At 41.6% G+C, this 23,291-nt stretch overlaps 1 protein-coding gene across 1 annotated transcript; it reads right to left on the bottom strand.

The window, feature by feature from the left end:
• Window positions 1–147: 147 nt before the first annotated feature.
• On the bottom strand, window positions 148–22,284 carry LOC139560292 (zonadhesin-like). Its single transcript, XM_071376935.1, has 25 exons — window positions 22,102–22,284; window positions 21,436–21,476; window positions 20,747–21,003; window positions 17,486–18,038; window positions 17,086–17,282; window positions 16,479–16,859; window positions 10,697–10,998; window positions 10,254–10,519; window positions 9,809–9,862; window positions 9,554–9,691; window positions 9,003–9,265; window positions 8,808–8,892; window positions 8,627–8,698; window positions 8,378–8,515; window positions 7,520–7,782; window positions 7,240–7,324; window positions 7,090–7,159; window positions 5,779–5,967; window positions 5,495–5,568; window positions 5,082–5,290; window positions 4,821–4,977; window positions 4,188–4,567; window positions 2,919–3,048; window positions 1,018–1,186; window positions 148–729 (listed from the first exon to the last, which is right to left on the bottom strand). The coding sequence occupies exons 1-24, from the start codon at window positions 22,176–22,178 to the stop codon at window positions 1,053–1,055; spliced, it is 4,515 nt and encodes a 1,504-aa protein (XP_071233036.1). The 5' UTR covers window positions 22,179–22,284; the 3' UTR covers window positions 148–729; window positions 1,018–1,052.
• Between the last annotated feature and the right edge of the window lie 1,007 nt (window positions 22,285–23,291).

The raw sequence follows: 23,291 nt of genomic DNA, 5'->3' as shown, positions 1-23,291 counted from the left end.
ATAAATCATACACCATAACCAGGACCCAGAGTTTTTCAAGTCACGTGAGTTACAACCACGGCCTCTTTGTTATCCCTTATCTAAACTGGACTGCCCTATTGCTTTCAACACATACAGAATCGGTGCAGTGTGAAAAATTATTTATTATTTATAAGATCTCATAAAATTCATATCAATCATAGATATATAATTCAAGAAATAAAACATACATTCAGTGGGATAAAACATCAGCTAAAACACTTGCATCCTTTGTTTACATAGTTTTCTATTATCATACAGTAATATTGCACATTACAGTCACTGAACTATTGGACATCAGCCTAAATCTAAAGGAATGTGGGCTTTTGAATATATAGTACACATTAGCAGTAATACACAAATATGTAACTTGTGTACATTGATTCATACACTAGGTAAACTGTGCAAAGAACCTATAGTAAGACTGAAAGAGATCTCAGAAGGCATACAGGTGGGTCATAAGCCGCAGTAACAACAGGATTTAAACCAACAGTCATATAGAAGAAGTAGAATACTTCATTGATCTATTTTCCATACAGTCCACAAAAACACAAGCTTTTTTTTGTTTAACCTAAGTACTTTCAAATACACTGTGTCCATTGTAGGAAGGAAAGTGTCTGCCTATGAGAAGAATATTACACAATCAATGGTCTTGATGCATGGAGGTGAGGTCACTGGCCATAGACAACGTTACGAAGGGAAGACGATCCTCTGAAAACATAAAAGAACGAGCAGTCAGTCTTGGTGTTGGTACTCTTTAAATATGTAACATATGCAATCAATAAAAAATAAGAATGACTAGCATTGTTCCCCAATAAATCAAATCTCTCTGCTTGGTAGAGAGGCAATTAAAGTGAAACTTGAAATTCTAAAAAAGTTAAATAAGGAGTGACAACTGGGGGAGTTCCTAATATGGATGCCGTACTATACACTCCACACACGATATGGCAGACAATAACATGCTAGTGGCAACTAGTAGTGGTTTCTGTGACTACATACTTCCATGTTATGCTCAGTCTGTCCTCCGTCACTCTCTAGCTCTCTCTGAACTCCTTGATGCTCTTGGCCTGGTTGCTGTTGGGCTTCGTCATATCGTTCTTCTTCTTGCCGTCAAAGTTGCCACACAGGCCGCCCACCCTCCTCTTGTAGGTGTGGGGCAGGATGATCTCTACAGAAAGTAAGCACATGGATATCAGTTTACTGCAATACATAAAGCAGTTTACTGTATGTCATAAAGCAGTTTACTGCATATCATAAAGTAGTTGACTGAATACCATAAAGCAGTTTACTGAATATCATAAAGCAGTTTACTGCATATCATAAAGCAGTTTACTGCATAGTAAACTGCTTTATAAATAAATCAGTTTATATCATAAAGCAGTTTACTGCATATCATAAAGCAGTTTACTGTATATCATAAAGCAGTTTACCGCATGTCATAAAGCAGTATACTATATATCAAAAGCAGTTTAATGCATATCATAAGGCAGTTTACTGTATATCATAAAGCAGTTTACTGTATAGTATAAATCAGTTTATATCATAAAGCAGTTTGCCGCATGTCATAAAGCAGTATACTATATATCAAAAGCAGTTTAATGCATATCATAAAGCAGTTTACACCATAAATCAGTTTAATGCATATCATAAAGCAGTTTACTGTATATCATAAATCAATTTACTGCATATCATAAAGCAATTTACTGCATATTATAAAGCAATTTACTGCATATCATAAAGCAATTTACTGCATATCATAAAGCAGTTTACTGTATAGTATAAATCAGTTTATATCATAAAGCAGTTTACCGCATGTCATAAAGCAGTATACTATATATCAAAAGCAGTTTAATGTATATCATAAATCAGTTTACAGCATATCATAAAGTAATTTACTGCATATCATAAAGCAGTTTACTGCATGTCATAAAGCAGTTTAATACATATCATAAAGCAGTTTACTGTATATCATAAAGCAGTTTACTGCATACCATAAAGCAGTTTACTGCATACCATAAAGCAGTTTACTGCATATCATAAAGCAATTTACTGCATATCATAAAGCAGTTTACTGCATATCATACAGCAGTTTACTGTATATCAAAAGCAGTTTCATGCATATCATACAGCAGTTTACTGTATATCAAAAGCAGTTTCATGCATAGCATAAAGCAGTTTACTGAATAATCATAAAGCAGTTTACACCATAAAACAGTTTACTCTATATTCTAAAGCAATTTACTGCATATCATAAAGCAATTTACTGCATATTATAAAGCAATTTACTGCATATCATAAAGCAATTTACTGCATATTATAAAGCAGTTTACTGTATATCATAAAGCAGTTTACTGTATAGTATAAATCAGTTTATATCATAAAGCAGTTTACCGCATGTCATAAAGCAGTATACTATATATCAAAAGCAGTTTAATGTATATCATAAATCAGTTTACAGCATATCATAAAGTAGTTTACACCATAAAACAGTTTAATGCATATCATAAAGCAGTTTACTGTACATCATAAAGCAGTTTACTGTATATTCTAAAGCAGTTTACTGTATATTCTAAAGCAGTTTACTGCATACCATAAAGCAGTTGACTGCATATCATAAAGCAGTTTACTGCATATCATAAAGCATACATTGCACATCTATAGCATATCATAAACATTACACAGATGTGTTTGGATTGATATGTTGTCTTGTTACCACATTTTCACCAAGATATGAAAAAAGGTGTCAATGATGCCGATAATAGTATGATTATATTATCTGTCCACAGATAAAGCCATGTTGTGTGGTCTGTACAGCTGTCTTACTGTCCTATCATTAGAGAGACTACTGAGATACCACTTATTTAAACTCTCCTTTGGCTGTACTATAACAGTGGTGTTACCTGCTCTGCTGTCTCCATCAAACTCCACGGAGAGGCCGAAGTCTGTCTTCAGGTAGATACGAGAGGAACGCTCCAGAATCCTCAGACCACCTGCTGGTGAGACAGGGGCATGGGTGCTCCTACCGTCCAGCTAGAGAGAGGGAGAGAAAATATTATACATGACTAGTCCTGCATTCCTCTGAAGTTCAGAGTGTACTACAACCCTGTCATGAACTATTTATTTGATACTACACAGATAAGGCTCAACCAGTGCCTGAGCGACTGCCCTTTTGCCCTCCTATGAAAAAGTGCCCTTGCAGCTTGTGGATTTTTGGAATTTTAGGATTTACTTTTGAATTATACTTTGAGTCTCTTCATTTTTAGTTAAAATTTTAAATGTAACGAATTGCACATCAATGTAGATAATTTCTTAAACTCTTGAATCTCAGAATATTATACCCCTCCCCGCCCTCCCGCCCCAGATTGCACTCGTCTGACTTGCATGCTGTGGCTACCGGCTGCAGGCACCAGACGGGGAGACTTGAATACTGATAGGAGGCTACTTTAGAGTTGGGTCTGTTTCCCACTGTTAGGGACAAAGAATGGGGCAATCTGACTGCTTGTTAGTAAGACGCAGATGTCAGCAACAGAACAAACTTAAATGAAATCAAGTCAAATTTAGTTTTTGTTTACCTTTTTTATTTTGAGCACCTGCCCTCCCAATGGGCTGTGCATGGTTTTGCCACACGCGCTCACACATCTCATGAGTATTTACTGTTTTCTATACTATTCTACGGTATCTCATTCACTTAATAATGCTGACATATCTTGCATTCCTCATCTCATATGTATATACTGTTTTTTCTATATAATTCTACTGTGTCTTAGTCTGTTCTGCTCTGATATCGCTCGTCCATTCTGTATGTCTATAGTCTTAATTCCTTCCTACTGAGATTTGTGTGTATTGGGTATACTGTATGTTGTGTAATTTGTTAGATATTACTGCACTGTTGGAGCTAGAAGCACAAGTATTTCACTACACCCGCAATAACATCTGCTAATCATGTGTATGTGACCAATACAATTTAATTTGTAACAATTCTAACACCTAGACAGAGATAATGTTTTAGAGAGGTGTTCAATGTGACATGGGGCAACTGATGACAAAACGCTGAGGATGAAAAACCCTAGAAAGACCGCTATAAATAATGTAGAAAGAGAAGTACAGGCTATGAATTGCCTTATACTGTACTTGTCATTTTACGTAACGTATACGTCCAGAATACTTACAACAAGTTTCCTGTTGTTTCTGAACTCCACTGTGTGGTTATAGACTCTGATCTTCAGTCCTCTGAGTCGCAGACGGTTGTCGTTCTCTTTGCTGTGATCATGGCTGTCTTCATTGCTGTCCCTTTCCTTGTTGTCTTTATGCTTGTCATCCTCATCATTGCTGTCACCATGACCACTGTCACCATGCCTACTGTCCCTATGACTGTCAACACCATCCTGGTTGACGATCTCAATGATGGCCTCGATGTAGACGTCTGGCTGGTTCTTGGACAGGCCTGTGGTCTGGACCAGAATGTAGGAGTTTCTGCCCTCAAAGTCGTGCTTCATGTTGTCAAAAGTTCTGTACTCTGGCTCTCCATTGATAGAGCACTCGCTGAAGTCTGGAAGGCAACAGTAGGGACATCATTAGTGCATAGGCATAGCCACGGGAAGTAGGGGTGCTGAGGGTGCTGCAGCACCCCCTAAAAATCACAATAAAAACAATTAACTATATAGAGATATATTTAAATAACTTATTTTTTTTTAAATTAAAATTCCCAGAAGTAGTGCACTGGGCCTGGAGTAAGATATAGCCGTCTGTAGCATGGGAAAACATTAGTCCAGCCCATTGAACCAGTCAAGTGTGGCCTATACCTGTTGACTTGCAGAAATACTGTCCGGCTTCATTCTGGAAACAGACGGTATCCTCATCACACCCATTTTCATCGTCGCAGTCAATCTCCCCCACACCATCGCCTTCATCACACTCACACTTTTGATGGCAGTGCTCAGTGTACCAGTTCTCTTTAAACTGAAATCAAATAGATCATTAAAGTAATTACACTGCACATGCTACACATATAACTAGGTAGCTACATCTAAAAACAGTTAAGAATTGTGTGCTGGGTTACTCACGTTATGACTGTTGCCATTGCTGCCCACACAGCCACACTGCTGGATGGGGACACACACCCTCTGTTTGAGAACAAAGCCGTCGTCACATACACAACCCTGTACACAGGGCTCGTCAGCACTGCAGTCGGGAGGGCCGTGGAGGTGCTTACAGGTGGGCTGGCAGGCGGAGATGCAGGAGATGTAATGGCTGTTCTTTAGGCAAGATGGCGCTAGAGAGAAAATAACAAATACGATGTTGAGTGTAAAGAATATGTATCACACTGACTGCAAGTATAAGTACAGAGATTACATTTCCCTTGTACTTAGTTTTTTTCCATTTGGAAAAGACAGATTGTATTAAACTTGTTTTAAAGGAGGGGTATGTGATGAATGAAGATTGTAACTTTGTGTTATCGAAGGACACAAAGACTTACTTGGTCTTGCTGTGGTGGGCGGTTGTGGTCTTGCAGTTGTTGGTCTTGGTGGTCGTGGTCTTTCAGTTGTTGGTTGTAGGGTTTGTGGTCTTTCAAGTGTTGGTCTTGGTGGTCGTAGTCTTTCTGTTGTTGGTCTAGGTAGTCGTAGTCTTTCAGTTGTTGGTCTTGGGGGTCGTGGTCTTTCAGTTGTTGGTCTTGGGGGTCGTGGTCTTTCAGTTGTTGGTCTTGGTGGTCGTGGTCTTTCAGTTGTTGGTCTTGGTGGTCGAGGTCTTTCAGTTGTTGGTCTTGGTGGTCGAGGTCTTTCAGTTGTTGGTTGTAGGGTTTGTGGTCTTTCTGTTGTTGGTCTAGGTGGTTGTGGTCTTGCAGTTGTTGGTCTTGGTGTTTCTGGTCTATCAGTTGTTGGTCTTGGTGTTTCTGGTCTTGCAGTTGTTGGTCTTGGTGTTTCTGGTCTTGCAGTTGTTGGTCTTGGTGTTTCTGGTCTTGCAGTTGTTGGTCTGGGTGTTTCTGGTCTTGCAGTTGTTGGTCTGGGTGTTTCTGGTCTATCAGTCGTTGGTCTTGGTGTTTCTGGTCTTGCAGTTGTTGGTCTTGGTGTTTCTGGTCTTGCAGTTGTTGGTCTTGGTGTTTCTGGTCTTGCAGTTGTTGGTCTTGGTGTTTCTGGTCTTGCAGTTGTTGGTCTGGGTGTTTCTGGTCTATCAGTCGTTGGTCTTGGTGTTTCTGGTCTTGCAGTTGTTGGTCTTGGTGTTTCTGGTCTTGCAGTTGTTGGTCTGGGGGTTTCTGGTCTTGCAGTTGTTGGTCTTGGTGTTCGTGGTCTTGCAGTTGTTGGTCTTGGTGTTTCTGGTCTATCAGTTGTTGGTCTTGATGTTTCTGGTCTTTCAGTTGTTGGTCTTGGTGTTTCTGGTCTTGCAGTTGTTGGTCTTGGTGTTTCTGGTTTTGCAGTTGTTGGTCTTGGTGTTTCTGGTCTTGCAGTTGTTGGTCTTGGTGTTTCTGGTCTTGCAGTTGTTGGTCTTGGTGTTTCTGGTCTTGCAGTTGTTGGTCTGGGTGTTTCTGGTCTTGCAGTTGTTGGTCTTGGTGTTTCTGGTCTTGCAGTTGTTGGTCTTGGTGTTTCTGGTCTTGCAGTTGTTGGTCTTGGTGTTTCTGGTCTTTCAGTTGTTGGTCTTGGTGTTTCTGGTCTTGCAGTTGTTGGTCTTGGTGTTTCTGGTCTTGCAGTTGTTGGTCTTGGTGTTTCTGGTCTTGCAGTTGTTGGTCTTGGTGTTTCTGGTCTTTCAGTTGTTGGTCTTGGTGTTTCTGGTCTTGCAGTTGTTGGTCTTGGTGTTTCTGGTCTATCAGTTGTTGGTCTTGGTGTTTCTGGTCTTGCAGTTGTTGGTCTTGGTGTTTCTGGTTTTGCAGTTGTTGGTCTTGGTGTTTCTAGTCTTGCAGTTGTTGGTCTGGGTGTTTCTGGTCTTTCATTTGTTGGTCTAGGTGGTTGTGGTCTTTCAGTTGTTGGTCTTGGTGTTTCTGGTCTTTCAGTTGTTGGTCTTGGTGTTTCTGGTCTATCAGTTGTTGGTTGTTGTGGCCTAGTTGTTGTGGGTGGTTCAGGTCTTGTAGCAGTTGGAGCTGGTGCAGTGGTGGCCTTGTCCACTGGAGGGAGTACAGGTTTCTCTGTTGGTGTTGGTGGCTTAATCAAGTCTAGAAGATAAAATAATATCAACATTATGAAAATTGTTGTGTTTTTGACCAATATGAACTATAGAGGGAGTGACCCTTACCTGCACATCGTCCACGATGCAGAGATACATCATCTATAGTCACGTCGGACTGATCAGTGGTGCCTCTGTGGCCCTCGAAGATGATCTGAGATCAAAGTAATAGCCAAGGGGAAAAATTCATAATAGCAAATTGATATATAACAAACAGGTAAAGTAAACACATTTTGTCAAAAGGACCTCTGGATGAACGGTAGTACACAAGTCCGAGCTAGTCTTTAAATTACAACATACAGGGTGGAAAAGCCCATTGGCTACACCAAGACCAAGGTCACACCACTACCTGGAAAGTTTCAGTGGTCATCAGATCCACCTGAGCCCGTTGCCATGAGTCTCCCTGGTTGTTCCTCTTCCCCCACACCCCATCCACGTAGCGGCCCTGGAGCAGGTAGACGTGCAGACCCATGGTCTCGGCCGAGCCAGACATGTGGTACCAGAACTGCAGACACTGGGGACCGGGGTCAGAACACTCAGAGCTAAGGAGGCGAGCCGTGTCTCCGTTAGACACACTGTTGGCCTCGATGTACAAGTAGTGACCAAATGGACCTGCAGATTATAGGTGAGAGTAGATTAGATAAGATTAGAGATGGGGTCACAGGGCCTCCTGAGTGGCGCAGCAGTCTAAGGCACTGCATCGCAGTGCTTCTAGGCGTCAATGCAGACCCTGGTTCAATCCCGGGTGTTAAGAAGCGCGGTTAGGTGGGTCATGTTTCAGAGGACCATTGACTCAACCTTTGCGTCACAAGCCCGTTGGGGAGTTGCAGCGATGAGACAAGATTGAAAAAGGGGGTAAAAAATAAGTAAAAAAGAGATGGGGTCACATGAAATTCCTTTAGATTTTATTAGGGTTTCTAACTGCAATGGTACAGGTTAGATTGTTAATGTAAGGGTGTAGGTCTAACGATATAGCCATTGCGGTTAATTGAGCAAAAATAATAGTTGAGGGTAAGTCTTTCAATCCAATTTGGACTTTCAGGTCTGTTGTTTGAGTTTCGGAGATTTTGCAACCATTACAATGCATTAAAAAGCATTACAATGTCCAACAATAAGCATATTGGCGCACATTCAGGCGGTAGCCCCGACCGGGACTGAAACCTGGGTCCAGTGACTGTCAAGCCAAACACATCCAACAAACACCTACTTCCTTTTGTGTGGTCAGCTGATGGCCCAGTCATGGCAGTGGGGGTTGAGCCACTGTGCCTTGTCCAATCAAAAACATCTGTCATCAGCTGGGTAAAACCGCAGAGGTCCTGCTCGAAAGCGCAATCAAGGTTGCAGACTGAACGGGGAACATTGGGAACATTTGTAAATGTCAACATGAGTCTAAAATGTTAACATATTATTCTGAAATATCTTTCCATAAGAAAATGTGTCTATAGATGTTATGTACCTGGGTGTGGGGCCACTCCTCCATCAACTGAGGAAGGAACTGAAGCTCCACTAATACCACCAATTGAAGAACCTGCCAGAGGAAGCAAAGGAACGGCATTAGTCATAAAGGCGGAACGTTTTCTTATCTGACATTCAGGGATTAGATAAAGCATGTGTCACTATGATAATTAAAAGCTCACCTGAGCATGATTCATAGTGGATGGAGACGTCATCAAATGCCACATCAGACCGAGGGTCAGAGCCTCGTATTCCCTCCATGATGATCTGAAACAGAGACCTTTTGTGTTGGATGAAAAACAATCTCCCCTCTCTTTATAAAATCATAATCTTTTCGCACTAGTTAACCCTCTAAAACCTCTGTGACCTTCTCCTACCTTGAATGACCCATCGATTATAATATCCACTTCTGCCGGATACCATGTGGAGCCCTGGTTGTTGGCTTTGGACCACAGTTTTTTGTTTCCGTTGTGCTGGTCAAGCTGGTAGACATTGAGAGCCATGGCTGTGGCCTGTCCGTACATGTGGTACCAGAAGCGCAGGCAGTATTGGCCCGGCCCGTTTTGGCACTTAGGGCTCATCATACGAGCAGAGTCTCCGTGATAAACACCGTCACCCTCAATGTACATGTAGGAGCCACCTGACCAACAAACACACACAGACACTCTTTAACATCACGACTCACAGCATATTAGCTCTGAAATGGCTTGCTTCCATGGTGTCTATGGTATCTTCTATGTAGACAGGTATTTATATATCACTATCTGTACAAGTCGATAGGCTACAACCATGTATTGACGCATTCAGTGAATAATGTGCAATCTCAGAAACAGTGACTGATGCACATTTGAACATTGAGATTGGATCTGGGTGTGTAAGATATTGGTCATTTCAGATGTTTTTTTGTCACAACCATGTAACCTCTCACCTCCTGTGGTATGGTCTTGGGTTGGCCCTGTGAGGTCAGATGGGGTTGGGCCTCTCAGTCTCCTCCAATCAAAACTGTCCTGAATAATTTGCTCCCACCCACACTCGCTGTTGTCAAAGTTGCAGTCTAGAGGACAAACTGTAGGAGGCAGAACCATAGAAAAATCTGTCATCAAATGAACCAGCTGGTATAAAAGGCATGGAAATGCTGCCATTGATCAATTTGATACAAAAATAATGTGGTCAAGGTTCTTACGTTCCTTGTCAGGTGTAGTAACTGGTGGTATTGTGGGAGGTCCAGGTAGACTATCTACAATGATAAGACAGACAGCAAGGTTTTTCACAGGAACACATTGGACAAGCCTCAGGTTCAGGTGGATGTGAGGGAGGGCAATGTCAGAGAAGTAGCGCGAAGGGGAGGAGGAAAAAAAGGGCTGAAAGAGGGGAAGGAAAAGAAGAATGGAGTAAGGAATGAAGGATCCAAGTTGAAGACTACAGCAAAAAAGCTAAGTGTACGATGATGGATGGGGTGAGCAAACTCCATACAATCATGGTACGGTGTTCATATTAGGATGGCCTCACCGTAGTAGTGCGTCCATAACCAAATATAAATTAGATTAAAACCTAAAGATTGCCTCTAAACCCAATACATCATCATCATCATCATCATTACTAAAACAACACCATCAAAAAACACTCACCACAGGCAGTGTCGTTCCACCAGGGAGGCAGGGTCACATTGGCCACTTCGCAGGTGGTCACATAGGACCTCAGGGAGTCACATGTCACATGCATGTTCCCACCGGAGGCACAGTGGTCGGACATACAGCTGTCGATGTAGGGTGTGGGGTGGACGAAGGGGTGGCAGTGCTTGAAGGCTTCGCGCAGCATTTTGGAACACTCCCGGTAGCCCTGTTCATCCAAATGGGAGTCACATGGTTGGGGGGCAGGGGGGGAGGCAACACATCTAGGGTATAAGGGAAAGGAGAGGAGATCAGTGGTGGACTGGATTTGTTCATAGAATAGTGTTGATGACACAACCATGGTTCCGCATTTCAGATTATGCACCGGATATGGTCATTAACTACAAACCGAATGACCATTGTACGTTACCGTTATGGTTTAAAACAATTAACACACTCACCGATCGTCTTCCGGACTATTCACTCTCCAGCTGTTGGCGAACGTGACCACGTTGGTCTCGGGTTTGGTGCCGTTAGGGGTCAGGAAGTCATCCCCCTGGTCATCGGAGTAGGTACCACAAAGGCCGCACATCTTACCCTTGTAGCGCTCGTCCAGCTGCAGGAAAAGCCTGCTCTGGTCGTCCAGCAGCATCCGGAGGCCAAAAGTCGTCTCCATGACAGTGTACTGCTTCTTCTTATACAGCTTCACCTCGCCGTATGTGCCGTTTACTGTAACAGGAAGATGCTGCCAAACATGGTTCACCTACAGTGGAGAGTAGGGAAGGGTAGAGTAGAGTAAGGTGGAGTGGAGCCAAGTAAAATAGATGACAGTAGAACTGAACTGAATTAAATTGAATTGTTGTTGGAGTAATGCACACTACCAGTCAAAAGTTTGGACACACCTACTCATTCAAGGGTTTTTCTTTATTTTTACTATTTTCTACATTGGAGAAAAATAGTGAAGACATCAAAACTATGAAATAACACATATGGAATCATGTAGTAACCCAAAAAGTGTTAAACAAATCAAAATATATTTTATATTTTATATTCTTCAAAGCAGCCACCATTTGCCTTGATGACAGCTTTGCACACTATTGCCATTCTCTCAACCAGCTTCATGAGGTAGTCACTTGGAATGCATTTCAATTAACAGGTGTACCTTGTTAAAAGTTAATTAATGCGTTTGGGACAATCAGTCGTGTTGTGACAAGGTAGGGGTGTTATACAGAAGATAGCCCTATTTGGTAAAAGATCAAGTCCATATTATGGCAAGAACAGCTCAAATATGGCAAGAACAGCTCATCATTACTTCAAGGCATGAAGGTCATTCATTCCATAACATTTCAAGAACTTTGAAAGTTTCTTCAAGTGCAGTCGCAAACACTATCAAGTGCTATGATGAAACTGGCTCTCATGAGGACCGCCACAGGAAAGGAAGACCCAGAGTTACCTGTGCTGCAGAGGATAAGTTCATTAGAGTTACCAGCCTCAGAAATTGCAGCCCAAACAAATGCTTCATAGAGTTCAAGTAACAGACATATCTCAACATCAACTGTTCCGAGGAGACTGCGCGAATCAGGCCTTCATGGTTGAATTGCTGCAAAGAAACCACTAATAAGCGACACCAATAACAAGAAAAGACTTGCTTGGGCCAAGAAACACGAGCAAAGGACATTAGACCGGTGGAAATCTGTCCTTTGGTCTGATGAGTCCAAATTTGCTATTTTTGGTTCCAACAGCCGTGTCTTTGTGAGATGCAGAGTAGGTGAACGGATGATCTCTGCATATGTGGTTCCCACCGTGAAGCATGGAGGAGGTGTGATGGTGTGGGGGTGCTTTACTGGTGACACTGTCAGTGATTGATTTAGAATTCAAGGCACACTTAACCAGCATGGCTACCACAGTATTCTGCAGCGATTTGCCATCCCATCTGGTTTGAGCTTAGTGGGACTATCATTTGTTTTTAACAGGACAATGACCCAACACACCTCCAGGCTGTGTAATGGCTATTTGACCAAGAAGGAGAGTGGTGGAGTGCTGCATCAGATGACCTGGCCTCCACAATCACCTGACTTCAACCCAATTGAGATGGTTTGGGATGAGTTGGACCGCAGAGTGAAGGAAAAGCAGCCAACAAGTATGTAGCATATGTGGGAACGCCTTCAAGACTGTTGGAAAAGCATTCCAGGTGAAGCTGGTTGAGAGAATGCCAAGAGTGTGTTATATATGGGGGATACAATCTTCCCAGGTCTGCAGATTTTGCTGCGAGGATGCAGAGTCATTAGATCATTTATTTTGGTACTGCCCATATGTAGCTCGTTTTTGGTCACAGGTCCAGGAATGGCTGAAGAATTGCAACATTTACCTAGAGCTAACGCTGCAGATAGCAATACTGGGTGGTTTGAAAAGTCATAGTCAATCGATCAATAATACAGTATAATCATTATTTTAGCAAAAATGTTTATCTTTAATTTACAATCTGTAGAAACTATGAGAATAGAAATGTTCAGTACTTTTGTGAAGCATCACAGCACAGTTGAAAAATATATGGCAAATATAAATCCAATATGGATGGTGTTTTAAGAGATATATGGGAGGGGCTGAATGGAGCTGATGGGTGGGACTAATAACAACAAGATAACCAATGTAAAACATACGGGGTCTGTAAAATGTATATAGGTTCAGAACTTTTGTGAAATAGCACAGTTACAAATATATGGCAAATAGAAATCAAACTGGATGGACATCAGAAATAGAGGAAGGTCAGGACTAAAAACAAAGAAAATATAACTACTGTAAAATAGATTGTGTCTGTAAAATGTGTACAGTATGTATAAGTTGGAAGTAGAAGCCTAAGTGTTATTGTTTATTAGTTTACTCCAGTTGGGGGAGGGGTGGTAGGGTTTGCGGGGAATAATAAAGGAAGGTATATTCTTATAAAAAGTGAGTATGTACAGTGGGGAGAACAAGTATTTGATACACTGCCGATTTTGCAGGTTTTCCTACTTACAAAGCATGTAGAGGTCTGTAATTTTTATCATAGGTACACTTCAACTGTGAGACACGGAATCTAAAACAAAAATCCAGAAAATCACATTGTATGATTTTTAAGTAATTAATTTGCATTTTATTGCATGACATAAGTATTTGATACATCAGAAAAGCAGAACTTAATATTTGGTACAGAAACCTTTGTTTGCAATTACAGAGATCATACGTTTCCTGGAGTTCTTGACCAGGTTTGCACACACTGCAGCAGGGATTTTGTCCCACTCCTCCATACAGACCTTCTCCAGATCCTTCAGGTTTCGGGGCTGTCGCTGGGCAATACGGACTTTCAGCGCCCTCCAAAGATTTTCTATTGGGTTCAGGTCTGGAGACTGGCTAGGCCACTCCAGGAACTTCAGATGCTTCTTACGGAGCCACTCCTTAGTTTCCCTGGCTGTGTGTTTCGGGTCGTTGTCATGCTGGAAGACCCAGCCACGACCCATCTTCAATGCTCTTACTGAGGGAAGGAGGTCGTTGGCCAAGATCTCGCGATACATGGCCCCATCCATCCTCCCCTCAATACGGTGCAGTCGTCCTGTCCCCTTTGCAGAAAAGCATCCCCAAAGAATGATGTTTCCTCCTCCACGCTTCACGGTTGGGATGGTGTTCTTGGGGTTGTACTCATCCTTCTTCTTCCTCCAAACACGTCGAGTGGAGTTTAGACCAAAAAGCTCAATTTTTGTCTCATCAGACCACATGACCTTCTCCCATTCTTCCTCTGGATCATCCAGATGGTCATTGGCAAACTTCAGACGGGCCTGGACATGCCCTGGCTTGAGCAGGGGGACCTTGCGTGCGCTGCAGTATTTTAATCCATGACGGCATAGTGTGTTACTAATGGTTTTCTTTGAGACTGTGGTCCCAGCTCTCTTCAGGTCATTGACCAGGTCCTGCCGTGTAGTTCTGGGCTGATCCCTCACCTTCCTCATGATCATTGATGCCCCACGAGGTGAGATCTTGCATGGAGCCCCAGACCGAGGATGATTGACCGTCATCTTGAACTTCTTCCATTTTCTAATAATTGCGCCAACAGTTGTTGCCTTCTCACCAAGCTGCTTGCCTATTGTCCTGTAGCCCATCCCAGCCTTGTGCAGGTCTACAATTTTATCCCTGATGTCCTTACACAGCTCTCTGGTCTTGGCCATTGTGGAGAGGTTGGAGTCTGTTTGATTGAGCGTGTGGACAGGTGTCTTTTATACAGGTAACGAGTTCAAACAGGTGCAGTTAATACAGGTAATGAGTGGAGAACAGGAGGGCTTCTTAAAGAAAAACTAACAGGTTTGTGAGAGCCGGAATTCTTACTGGTTGGAAGGTGATCAAATACTTATGTCTTGCAATAAAATGCAAATTAATTACTTAAAAATCATACAATGTGATTTTCTGGATTTTTGTTTTAGATTCCGTCTCTCACAGTTGAAGTGTACCTATGATAAAAATTACAGACCTCTACATGCTTTGTAAGTAGGAAAACCTGCAAAATCGGCAGTGTATCAAATACTTGTTCTCCCCACTGTATATATGTATGTGTATGTGTATATATGTATATATGTACGTGTGTATGTGTATATATGTATATATGTACGTGTGTATGTGTATATATGTATATACTGTATGTACGTATGTATGTGTATATATGTATATATGTACGTGTGTATGCGTATATATGTGTATATGTATGGATGTTTATACAGTTGAAGTGGGAAGTTTACATGCACTTAGGCTGGAGTCATTATAACTTGTTTTTCAGCCACTCCACAAATTTCTTGTTAAACTATGGTTTTGGCAAGTCGATTAGGACATCTACTTTGTGCATGACACAAGTAATTTTTCCAACAATTGTTTACAGACAGATTATTTCACATATAATTCACTGTATCACAACTCCAGTGGGTCAGAAGTTTACACACACCAAGTTGACTTGGGTCAAACGTTTCGGGTAGCCTTCCACAAGCTTCCCACAATAAGTTGGGTGACTTTTGGCCCATTCCTCCTGACAGAGCTGGTGTAACTGAGTCAGGTTTGTAGGCCTCCTTGCTCGCATGTGCTTTTTCAGTTCTGCCCACAAAGTGAAATAATCTGTCTGTAAACAATTGTTGGAAAAATTACTTGTGTCATGCACAAAGTAGATGTCCTAACCGACTTGCAAAAACTATAGTTTGTTAACAAGAAATGTGTGGAGTGGTTGAAAAACTAGTTTAAATGACTCAAACCTAAGTGTATGTAAACTTCGGACTTCAACTGTATATATATATGTGTATGTATGCGTATATATATAGATTTACCCCAAAAATATATGGGTGATTGGAAATGATGTAGACATTTACATTGATGGAAGCAACAGAAAAGAGAAATAGGCAAAATAACATTTCGATTTAGAGCAATAAAGAAATTGAATAAATTAACTGAGCAAACTAGAAACCTTTCAATATATAAATGTAAACATTATTTTAAAACGATTTAAATATAATACATAAAAATGTTGTGGGACTATAGTAGATGAAGAATCAATATTTTTTAGATTTAGTATTTATTGGGTCATTATGTTAGTATATTATGTATGTTTGTAATAGTGTGTTATATGTGAAAATGTGTTCGTATTATAAATTGTATTTTAATGTTTAAGGACTCTTTGAAGATTAGTCCAAATGGGGACTAAAAGAGATCCAAATCAAATCAAACAGTCTATCCTCAATATTAAAGCCGATCCACCCCCTAAATATATATATATATATATATTTACAATTATAAATAATAAGAAAAAAAGACTGTGCAATGCTGTCATCAAGACAAAGGGTGGCTACATTGAAGAATCTTGTTTAACACTTTTTTGGTTACTACATGACTCCATATGTGTTATTTCATAGTTTTGATGTCTTCACTATTATTCTACAATGTAGAATGTAGGTGTGTCCAAACTTTTGACTGGCACTGTATGTCTCCACCATCTCACAGGACAAATGGTAGATACTAAAGTACACTGAATTGTCACAAATACAAATGAAGACATATAATGGATAGGCATAGTTAGATTCTGTACTACTAGTCTACATCAAGTTTATTTGACCTGTCATGCCAAAACAATACAGAACAGTGGGGAGGGCTAGTGGGAATCCAGTGGGTCAGCAATGCATGCTAATGTAATCACAACAAGTAAAGAAAGATTATTCAGAATTTTGTAGTTTTCATGCTTACTGTGGCACTGTAGTTTTGCATCTTCACATGCAGACCGCTTGTCTCCAGAACCACTGCGCCCAGCTTGGCACTGCTCTCGTTTCTGGGGTTCCAGTTCTGGCCCGTCACTGAGAACTGGACGGGTGTGTGTCCGCCGCAAGTCTTGGCTAAGGTATAGCTGCAGCCCCCCTGGAAGGTGTATGCCTTGCCGTCAAAGGTGATGTAGTGGGGGTCTCCGTAGACGTGGCAGGTTGCCGGGCTGGAGAGGAAGCAACCGTTGACCCCTTCCTTGACCTTGCACACCTCGTCGGCCGCGCAGGAGGAAGCAGCACACTGGAGTCTGTCCCCACTCATACACTGGCACACACGATCACACTCACCTTCCATGAACGTCTCTCCTCTCTAGAAAAGGGTGAAGAAAAGAGATTGATGAACACCAACATTCTCTGTGTTGTCTGTCTGTCTGTCTGTCTGTCTGTCTGTCTGTCTGTCTGTCTGTCTGTCTGTCTGTCTGTCTGTCTGTCTGTCTGTCTGTCTGTCTGTCTGTCTGTCTGTCTGTCTGTCTGTCTGTCTGTCTGTCTGTCTGTCTGTGTTTCTGTCTGTCTGTGTGCGTGTTACCATTCCCTACTTCATAGTGTTCTCCCTTTATCCAGCAGCCGCAGTCCTCTGCAGGTACACAACTCCCCCCGCTGAGCTTGAAGCCTGGGTCACACACACACCTCTCCTCACACCTCCCACACGCCCCTTGATTATCCATGCTGGAGCAGACCTCAGGGCAGCCCTTAGCACAGGCATTGTAGTGGCTGTTCGCACCACACTCCAGGGCTGGGGGAGGAAGAGAGAGAGAGATGAGACAAAAGTCTGGTCATGGTGTAAAAGAGGGCTATCATCATCCTCATCACCACCACCAACATCATCATCATCATCGTCATCATCATCATCAAGTTCTCTCCAACTTCACCAGTTAATAAGAGCAAACTGTTTTCTACAACAAGAAGGTTGAAAGAGGAAACCATAAAACAACTTACGACACATAGTCGAGTTCCTCCAGGCTGGTACCAGCACCCCGGCCTTGAGACACATATCGGAGTAGGACTGCAGGGCTTCACACAGCACCTCTGGGTCACCATCCGCTCCACACATCCCCGCCACACAGCTCCGGAAGTAGCTCTCTGCTCCCAGAACAGACTGGCAGCCAGAGAAAGGCCCATGCCTGGAGATCAGGGACCCACAGTATGGCTCGCTGGCATACTCCGCCTCATCAGTTGGTTGACACTCAATGGGGACGACGGTCAAGTCACAGGCCTCGCTCTGCCAGTTCTGTCCGAATGTGGCAGAGTCTTCGGCCTCGGAACTGCCAGGTGTGCGGTAATCATCGTCTCTCAGGTGGTTGAAGTTCCCACACATGCCACAGACTTTATCGGAGTACGATACGGGAACGGTGATATGGACAGCACCGGCGTCGTTGTAGGATACAAACAGGCTGAAGTTTGTCTCCACAACGATGGAAGCGGCGGTGCCTTGGATGTTGACAGTGCCACCATTGAGGCTCAGAGGGAGTTTCCTCCAAATACCGTTGACCTGAAAACATGATACAGATTAGTGTGCTTGAAAGACTTTGGTCTTTCTTTGCCGTTCGCACATCTATGGTAGTATGTAGTAAATATTTACTGGCTCAAGGTGTTCAATACTTTGGAATAGGGGACAAAATACTAATGCCCTAATGGCCCATAAAACTTTGAAAAACCTGATAAGGTTTCATATTATTGTACATTATTGTGTAACAGAACTTTGAACTCATCTGAACTTAGTTGTATTGTAAATACTTTTTAAGATATCAGTTCATGGAAACAGCAGATACAGTGAGCTCCAAAAGAATTGGGACAGTGAAAAATGTTTTATTGTTTTGGCACTGTACTTCAGCAGTTTGGATTTGCAATAATATAATGATTATGAGGGTATTTCATCAATATCGGATTAACTGTTTAGAAATTACAGCACTTTTTGTACATAGTCCCCATATTTTAGGGGACCAAAAGTATTGGGACAAATTCACTTCTATGTATTTTAAAGTAGTAAAAAGTGAAGTATTTGGTCCTATATTCATAGCACACAATGACTACATCAAGCTTGTGACTGTACACATTTGTGGGATGCATTTGCTGTTTGTTTTGATTGTGTTTCAGACGATTTTGTTCCCAATAGAAATGAATGGTAAATACTGTATTGTGTTATTTTTGAGTTATTATTGTAAATAATAATAGAATATGTTTCTAAACATTTCTACATTGTGGATGCTACCATGATTACAGGTAATCCTGAATGAATCGTGAATAATGATGATTGAGAAAGTTACAGAGGGTCATTGGCATTGTCTGCATAAATGGCTGCATATTTGCATTTCACAGGAGAGAAACACACCTTATCTGTGGCAATCTCAATGAAGAGATGTTCCCCCAGAAGTCCTGAGGTCACTGACACAAGGAGACGTGTGATGACTGATGAAAATGTGAATTGACTAAATGAATGTTACTGTGTGAATTAAATTGTGGTGTTTGGTTTGTTTCAAGAGCTCATAAAGGGCTGCACATTTGGATATGTCTAACTGCATTGTGTGTTTTCTGGTTGATGCATTTTTAAAGTGACTGGTTTGAAATTGTATGTTGGGTTGATTGGTTATCAGGCACATTCCTGTTGTCTGGTCAGAACATTCCAATTCAGTTGATTAGATTAGAATCTGGGTGTGTTGTTCCTGCCTTTTGTTTTCACTAGCAAAGAGCTCAGAAATGTTAATTCAGGTTGGGGATGGGTTCCCGCTTGAATTTGGTTAAAAGGGCAGTGAATTCGCTCATACTTTGAGAACTTGCTACCAAGCTCCTGTGTGTATCAGACACACATGGTTTCTTCTCTTATAGGTTATTCTGACCTGAAGACACGTGTAACAACTTTAAGTCTTAACCTATTGGTGATAGTTACTCACTCTGTTTTATTCTCTAATGTATCATGTATTTCATGTACACTGTAATTGTTTGATTGTCAGTTATTTTGTGACTAATTGAGTAAATGCATTCCTCGTTTTACAGAGTAATTATTTGATTGACTATAAGCCTATAATGTAATAGGTCTATTGATAGTGGTTATATACACTAAACACATATCACATGCTTGGGTACCACCTTGACATCCCTGATCTGCTGGCCTCAATAACTTAATGCTAGAACATTGGTTGCCAGGATTAGCTATTTGAATCTAGTCTTAATAATTGCATAACGTTGCAAGTTAGACATTATAGTCATACTGAGTCGGTGATGCAATGATTCGCTATCTTGCTAGATCCTCCAGGAACCCACAGGGCCTGTTGCATTCATTCACATCATATTGGATTCAGATTGATGACTGTAGTTTAGTATTATTAAACATAATTTCTACTTAATGGTTGGATAATTTTTATACATCTACATAATGGTGACCCCTCATCCTCAGTCGATGGGGATTTCCACCAACCTACAACCCTGTTATTGTAATGGTGAGAGGGTTAGCATGTCTTGGGGGTATGCTATTTGTGCATCTGTAACTTTCTCACTCATCATTAATCACGATTCATTCAGGATTATCTGTAATCATGGTAGCATCCACATTAATGTAGAAGTGTTTAGAAACCTGTTATACTCTTATTTACAATAAAAGTGACTCCAAAAGTACACAATACATTATTTACCATTAATTTCTATTGGGCACAAAATGATCTGAAACCCAACCAAAACAAACAGCACATGCATCCAACAAATGTGTGGTCACAAGTCATTGTGTGCTATGAATATGGGACCAAATACTAAACTTTCTACTACTTTAATACACATATAAGTGAATTTGTCCCAATACTTTTGTTCAGCCAAAAATGGGGGGACTATGTACAAAAAGATGAAAATACCCTCTAATTAAAGCTAAGAGTCTGCACTTTAACCTCGTAGTCATTGTATAATTCAAATCCAAAGTGATGAGCCAAAACAACAACAAAAAATGTCACTGTCCCAATACTTTTGGAGCTCACTGTATATCTACGTTTAGACCCAGTGACTTCGTTTAGCACTATTATGCAGTGACTCAATTACAAATAGCACAACTAAAGTCAGGATATTTTTCTGCGTCAAGATACATTATGTAACATTAACGTGGTCAGTTGGAATTTTCAAGACTAAATCACATGTGAAAGTGATTATAACCAATAAACCATTATAACCCATTTTATAATGCAGAAACTTCATAATAACAACCTACAAGGTACTCACCATGACCCGATGGTTTTGTCTCTTGTGCAGGGAGACCCTGAGGTTCTCCACTTCCACCTTGACCTGCTGAACAGCAGACACGGAGGAGTTCCCTCTCAGCTCATTCTTCACCTCCACACTGAAGTGGGACAGGGGTGTCTCAGAGGGTGCAGAAGGCGAGCACACCCGGGTCAGGACGTAGGTACAGGGTCCCACGAAGCGGAAGTTGGCCCCGTCAAAGGTGCTGTAGTGGGGGTTGCTGTGGACAGTGCAGGTCCCTGAGAGAGAGAGAGAGAGAGAGAGAGAGAGAGAGAGAGAGAGAGAGAGAGAGAGAGAGAGAGAGAGAGAGAGAGAGAGAGAGAGAGAGAGAGAGAGAGAGAGAGAGAGAGAGAGAGAGAGAGAGAGAGAGAGAGAGAGAGAGAGAGAGAGAGAGAGAGAAAATGTAAAAATTTTAATACACTATTCTGTGTTTTGGCTTTTAATAAAGGTGTGTTCTCTCCAAAGTTACTATAGCAAGAAATTGGTGGTGTGGATGACAGTGGAATTAAGGACGTGAACTGCACACAAGTGTAGCCTATAAGCCAGACTGATTAATAGGTTGCTAGTTCTACTGACAAATCCCATTTCTCCTTTAGCAATCATTGTGTTGTTTGAAAAAAAAAACAGCAAAACAATGCAAAGCATTATTTGTTTTTAAAACTATTCCGCACCTGCATCTGTCCTGGTAACTGATGAGCCGTCACCTTCAATGCTGAAGGAAGAAAAACAACATCAAGATCAAATCAAAACATTGGAAGAGAAATGGATATCAAAATAAAACACTTTGTTTGCCTGTCAATACATCAACATCATAACCTCGATGTCATGGTGCTATCAGAGAACAAGTTGCAAACAAAAGTTCAGCATTAGTATTATTAATAATATTATAAAAATTATCTAAAAGTATCTAAAATTATCTGAAACCCAACCAAAACAAACAGCACATGCATCCAACAAATTTGTGGTCACAAGTCATTGTGTGCTATGAATATGGGACCAAATACTAAACTTTTTCCTACTTTAATACACATATTAGTATTATTAATACTAATGTGGACATAATAAGGACTTAGACAGTAATCATAGAAGTGAAAGACTGAGATGCAGCCAGAGAGAGAGAGAGAGGGGAGGGAAGAGGGGGCAGAAAAGAGACACACAAACACATAGAGCCCCAGTGTCCGATACCTATGCCAAGGCAGATGGATGGAGGGAGGGAGGAAGGAAGGGAGGAAGGGAGTGTGTTGGAGAAGAAGGGAAAGTGATAGAGAGAGAGTAACTAAAAGTATGCTAGATGCTAGACATTAGACCAAGAGATACAGTATGATAGTGAGACCCACCTTGCGTTGGTTCCTGCCTGTAGCAGGCAGAGGAGGGCTGCTGTAGCCACCAACCCAGTGTAGGTGCCTGCTAGCATGGCTGTTCTCGTTGCTGTGGTCCCTTATGGAGGCTAGAGATAAAACACTCTTTGCACTCTTTGTACAGAGAGAGTGGAGAGTACTGAGTCTCCGAGTGTTGTCAGGTCTCACTCTGATTCTGAATGGGAAGAGGAGAGCAGGCAGGCTTTTATAAGGGGGAAGCACACACCTGATAAGGTAAAACCCAGAGCAGTGGGCGGGTAAAGTAGAAAATGGGGGTGGTCAGGTGTATGGCGTCAAACAGACATTGAATTGACGAATTGATTGAGAAACAGTTACTTTAAAGGGTGTCAGTCTCCAGGTCAGGGATTTAGTATAGGATCAAAGGTATGGCATGGCTAGTAGACTACGCCACGCTGATTAGAGATTGATGATAATCAAAATATGCTTTTTTCCACTTCTTAGGAGCTAGGACCATATAAAAAGCACAAGGAAAAAGTGAGGACAATCACTGAGAATTTAAAATGTATTTATTGATAAGATCAAGAGTGGAAATGAGGGGAAATGAGGGGGAATCGGGTTCTGGGAGTGAATTTACGGGAGTAAAATTGTGCTTTTTAAGGTAAATTCAAGGATTATACATTGGTGGGTTCCCAGAGTGATTTCCCCCCCATTTCCACGCCTGGCTTAGACATTTTTCTATTGAAAACGACATTGCTAAAGTTTGTTTATTTGCTTATTTCGGACACCTCATGATCCATTGCAGTCACTGTATACAGCAGAACTATCACCTTATGGTGAGGATAGCCGAGTTGCAAGCTCAGCTTCAGACGCAATCGTTAGGCAAAGGCAATTTAAGTGTAGGAAAGGATGATAAAGCGTCTGTGACACCAGTAAATACAGGTAGTAGTGCACAGTCCCTGAAGTCGGACAATTTTCTCATTGCTTCTGGAGAGATATGCTGTCTGCACGCTCAACCGGTGTAGCTCGTTCAGAAACTGTCTGCCAATTTCCCCCACTAAGCAACGAGTTGAAGTCAGAGCCTGAGCCTTTGCAGGTCTCTCCACCGGTTATGTGCAATAGTGGTGCGTGGGTCAGCTGTTTGTTCGCCCGCAATCACAAAAAAATCGGAAGGCCCGTACCCAACCCTAACACGCAAATATAGAACATGC

This window comes from Salvelinus alpinus, chromosome 30 (assembly GCF_045679555.1).
Source record: "Salvelinus alpinus chromosome 30, SLU_Salpinus.1, whole genome shotgun sequence".
NCBI classification, from domain to species: Eukaryota; Metazoa; Chordata; class Actinopteri; order Salmoniformes; family Salmonidae; genus Salvelinus; species Salvelinus alpinus.
Note: the sequence above shows the minus strand (reverse complement) of the source record. Positions and strands in the feature narration are given on the sequence as shown.

Excerpts from the sequence above, each read along its gene's own strand:
- LOC139560292 (XM_071376935.1), bottom strand. The coding sequence starts at position 22,178 with ATGCTAGCAGGCACCTACACTGGGTTGGTGGCTACAGCAGCCCTCCTC. Across the intron at positions 10,999-16,478 it reads TGCAAAACTACAGTGCCACA|GTGAACCATGTTTGGCAGCA; the intron begins GTAAGCATGAAA and ends TCTCCACTGTAG. Across the intron at positions 8,516-8,626 it reads AGGAGTGGCCCCACACCCAG|TCTGCAACCTTGATTGCGCT; the intron begins GTACATAACATC and ends TTCCCCGTTCAG.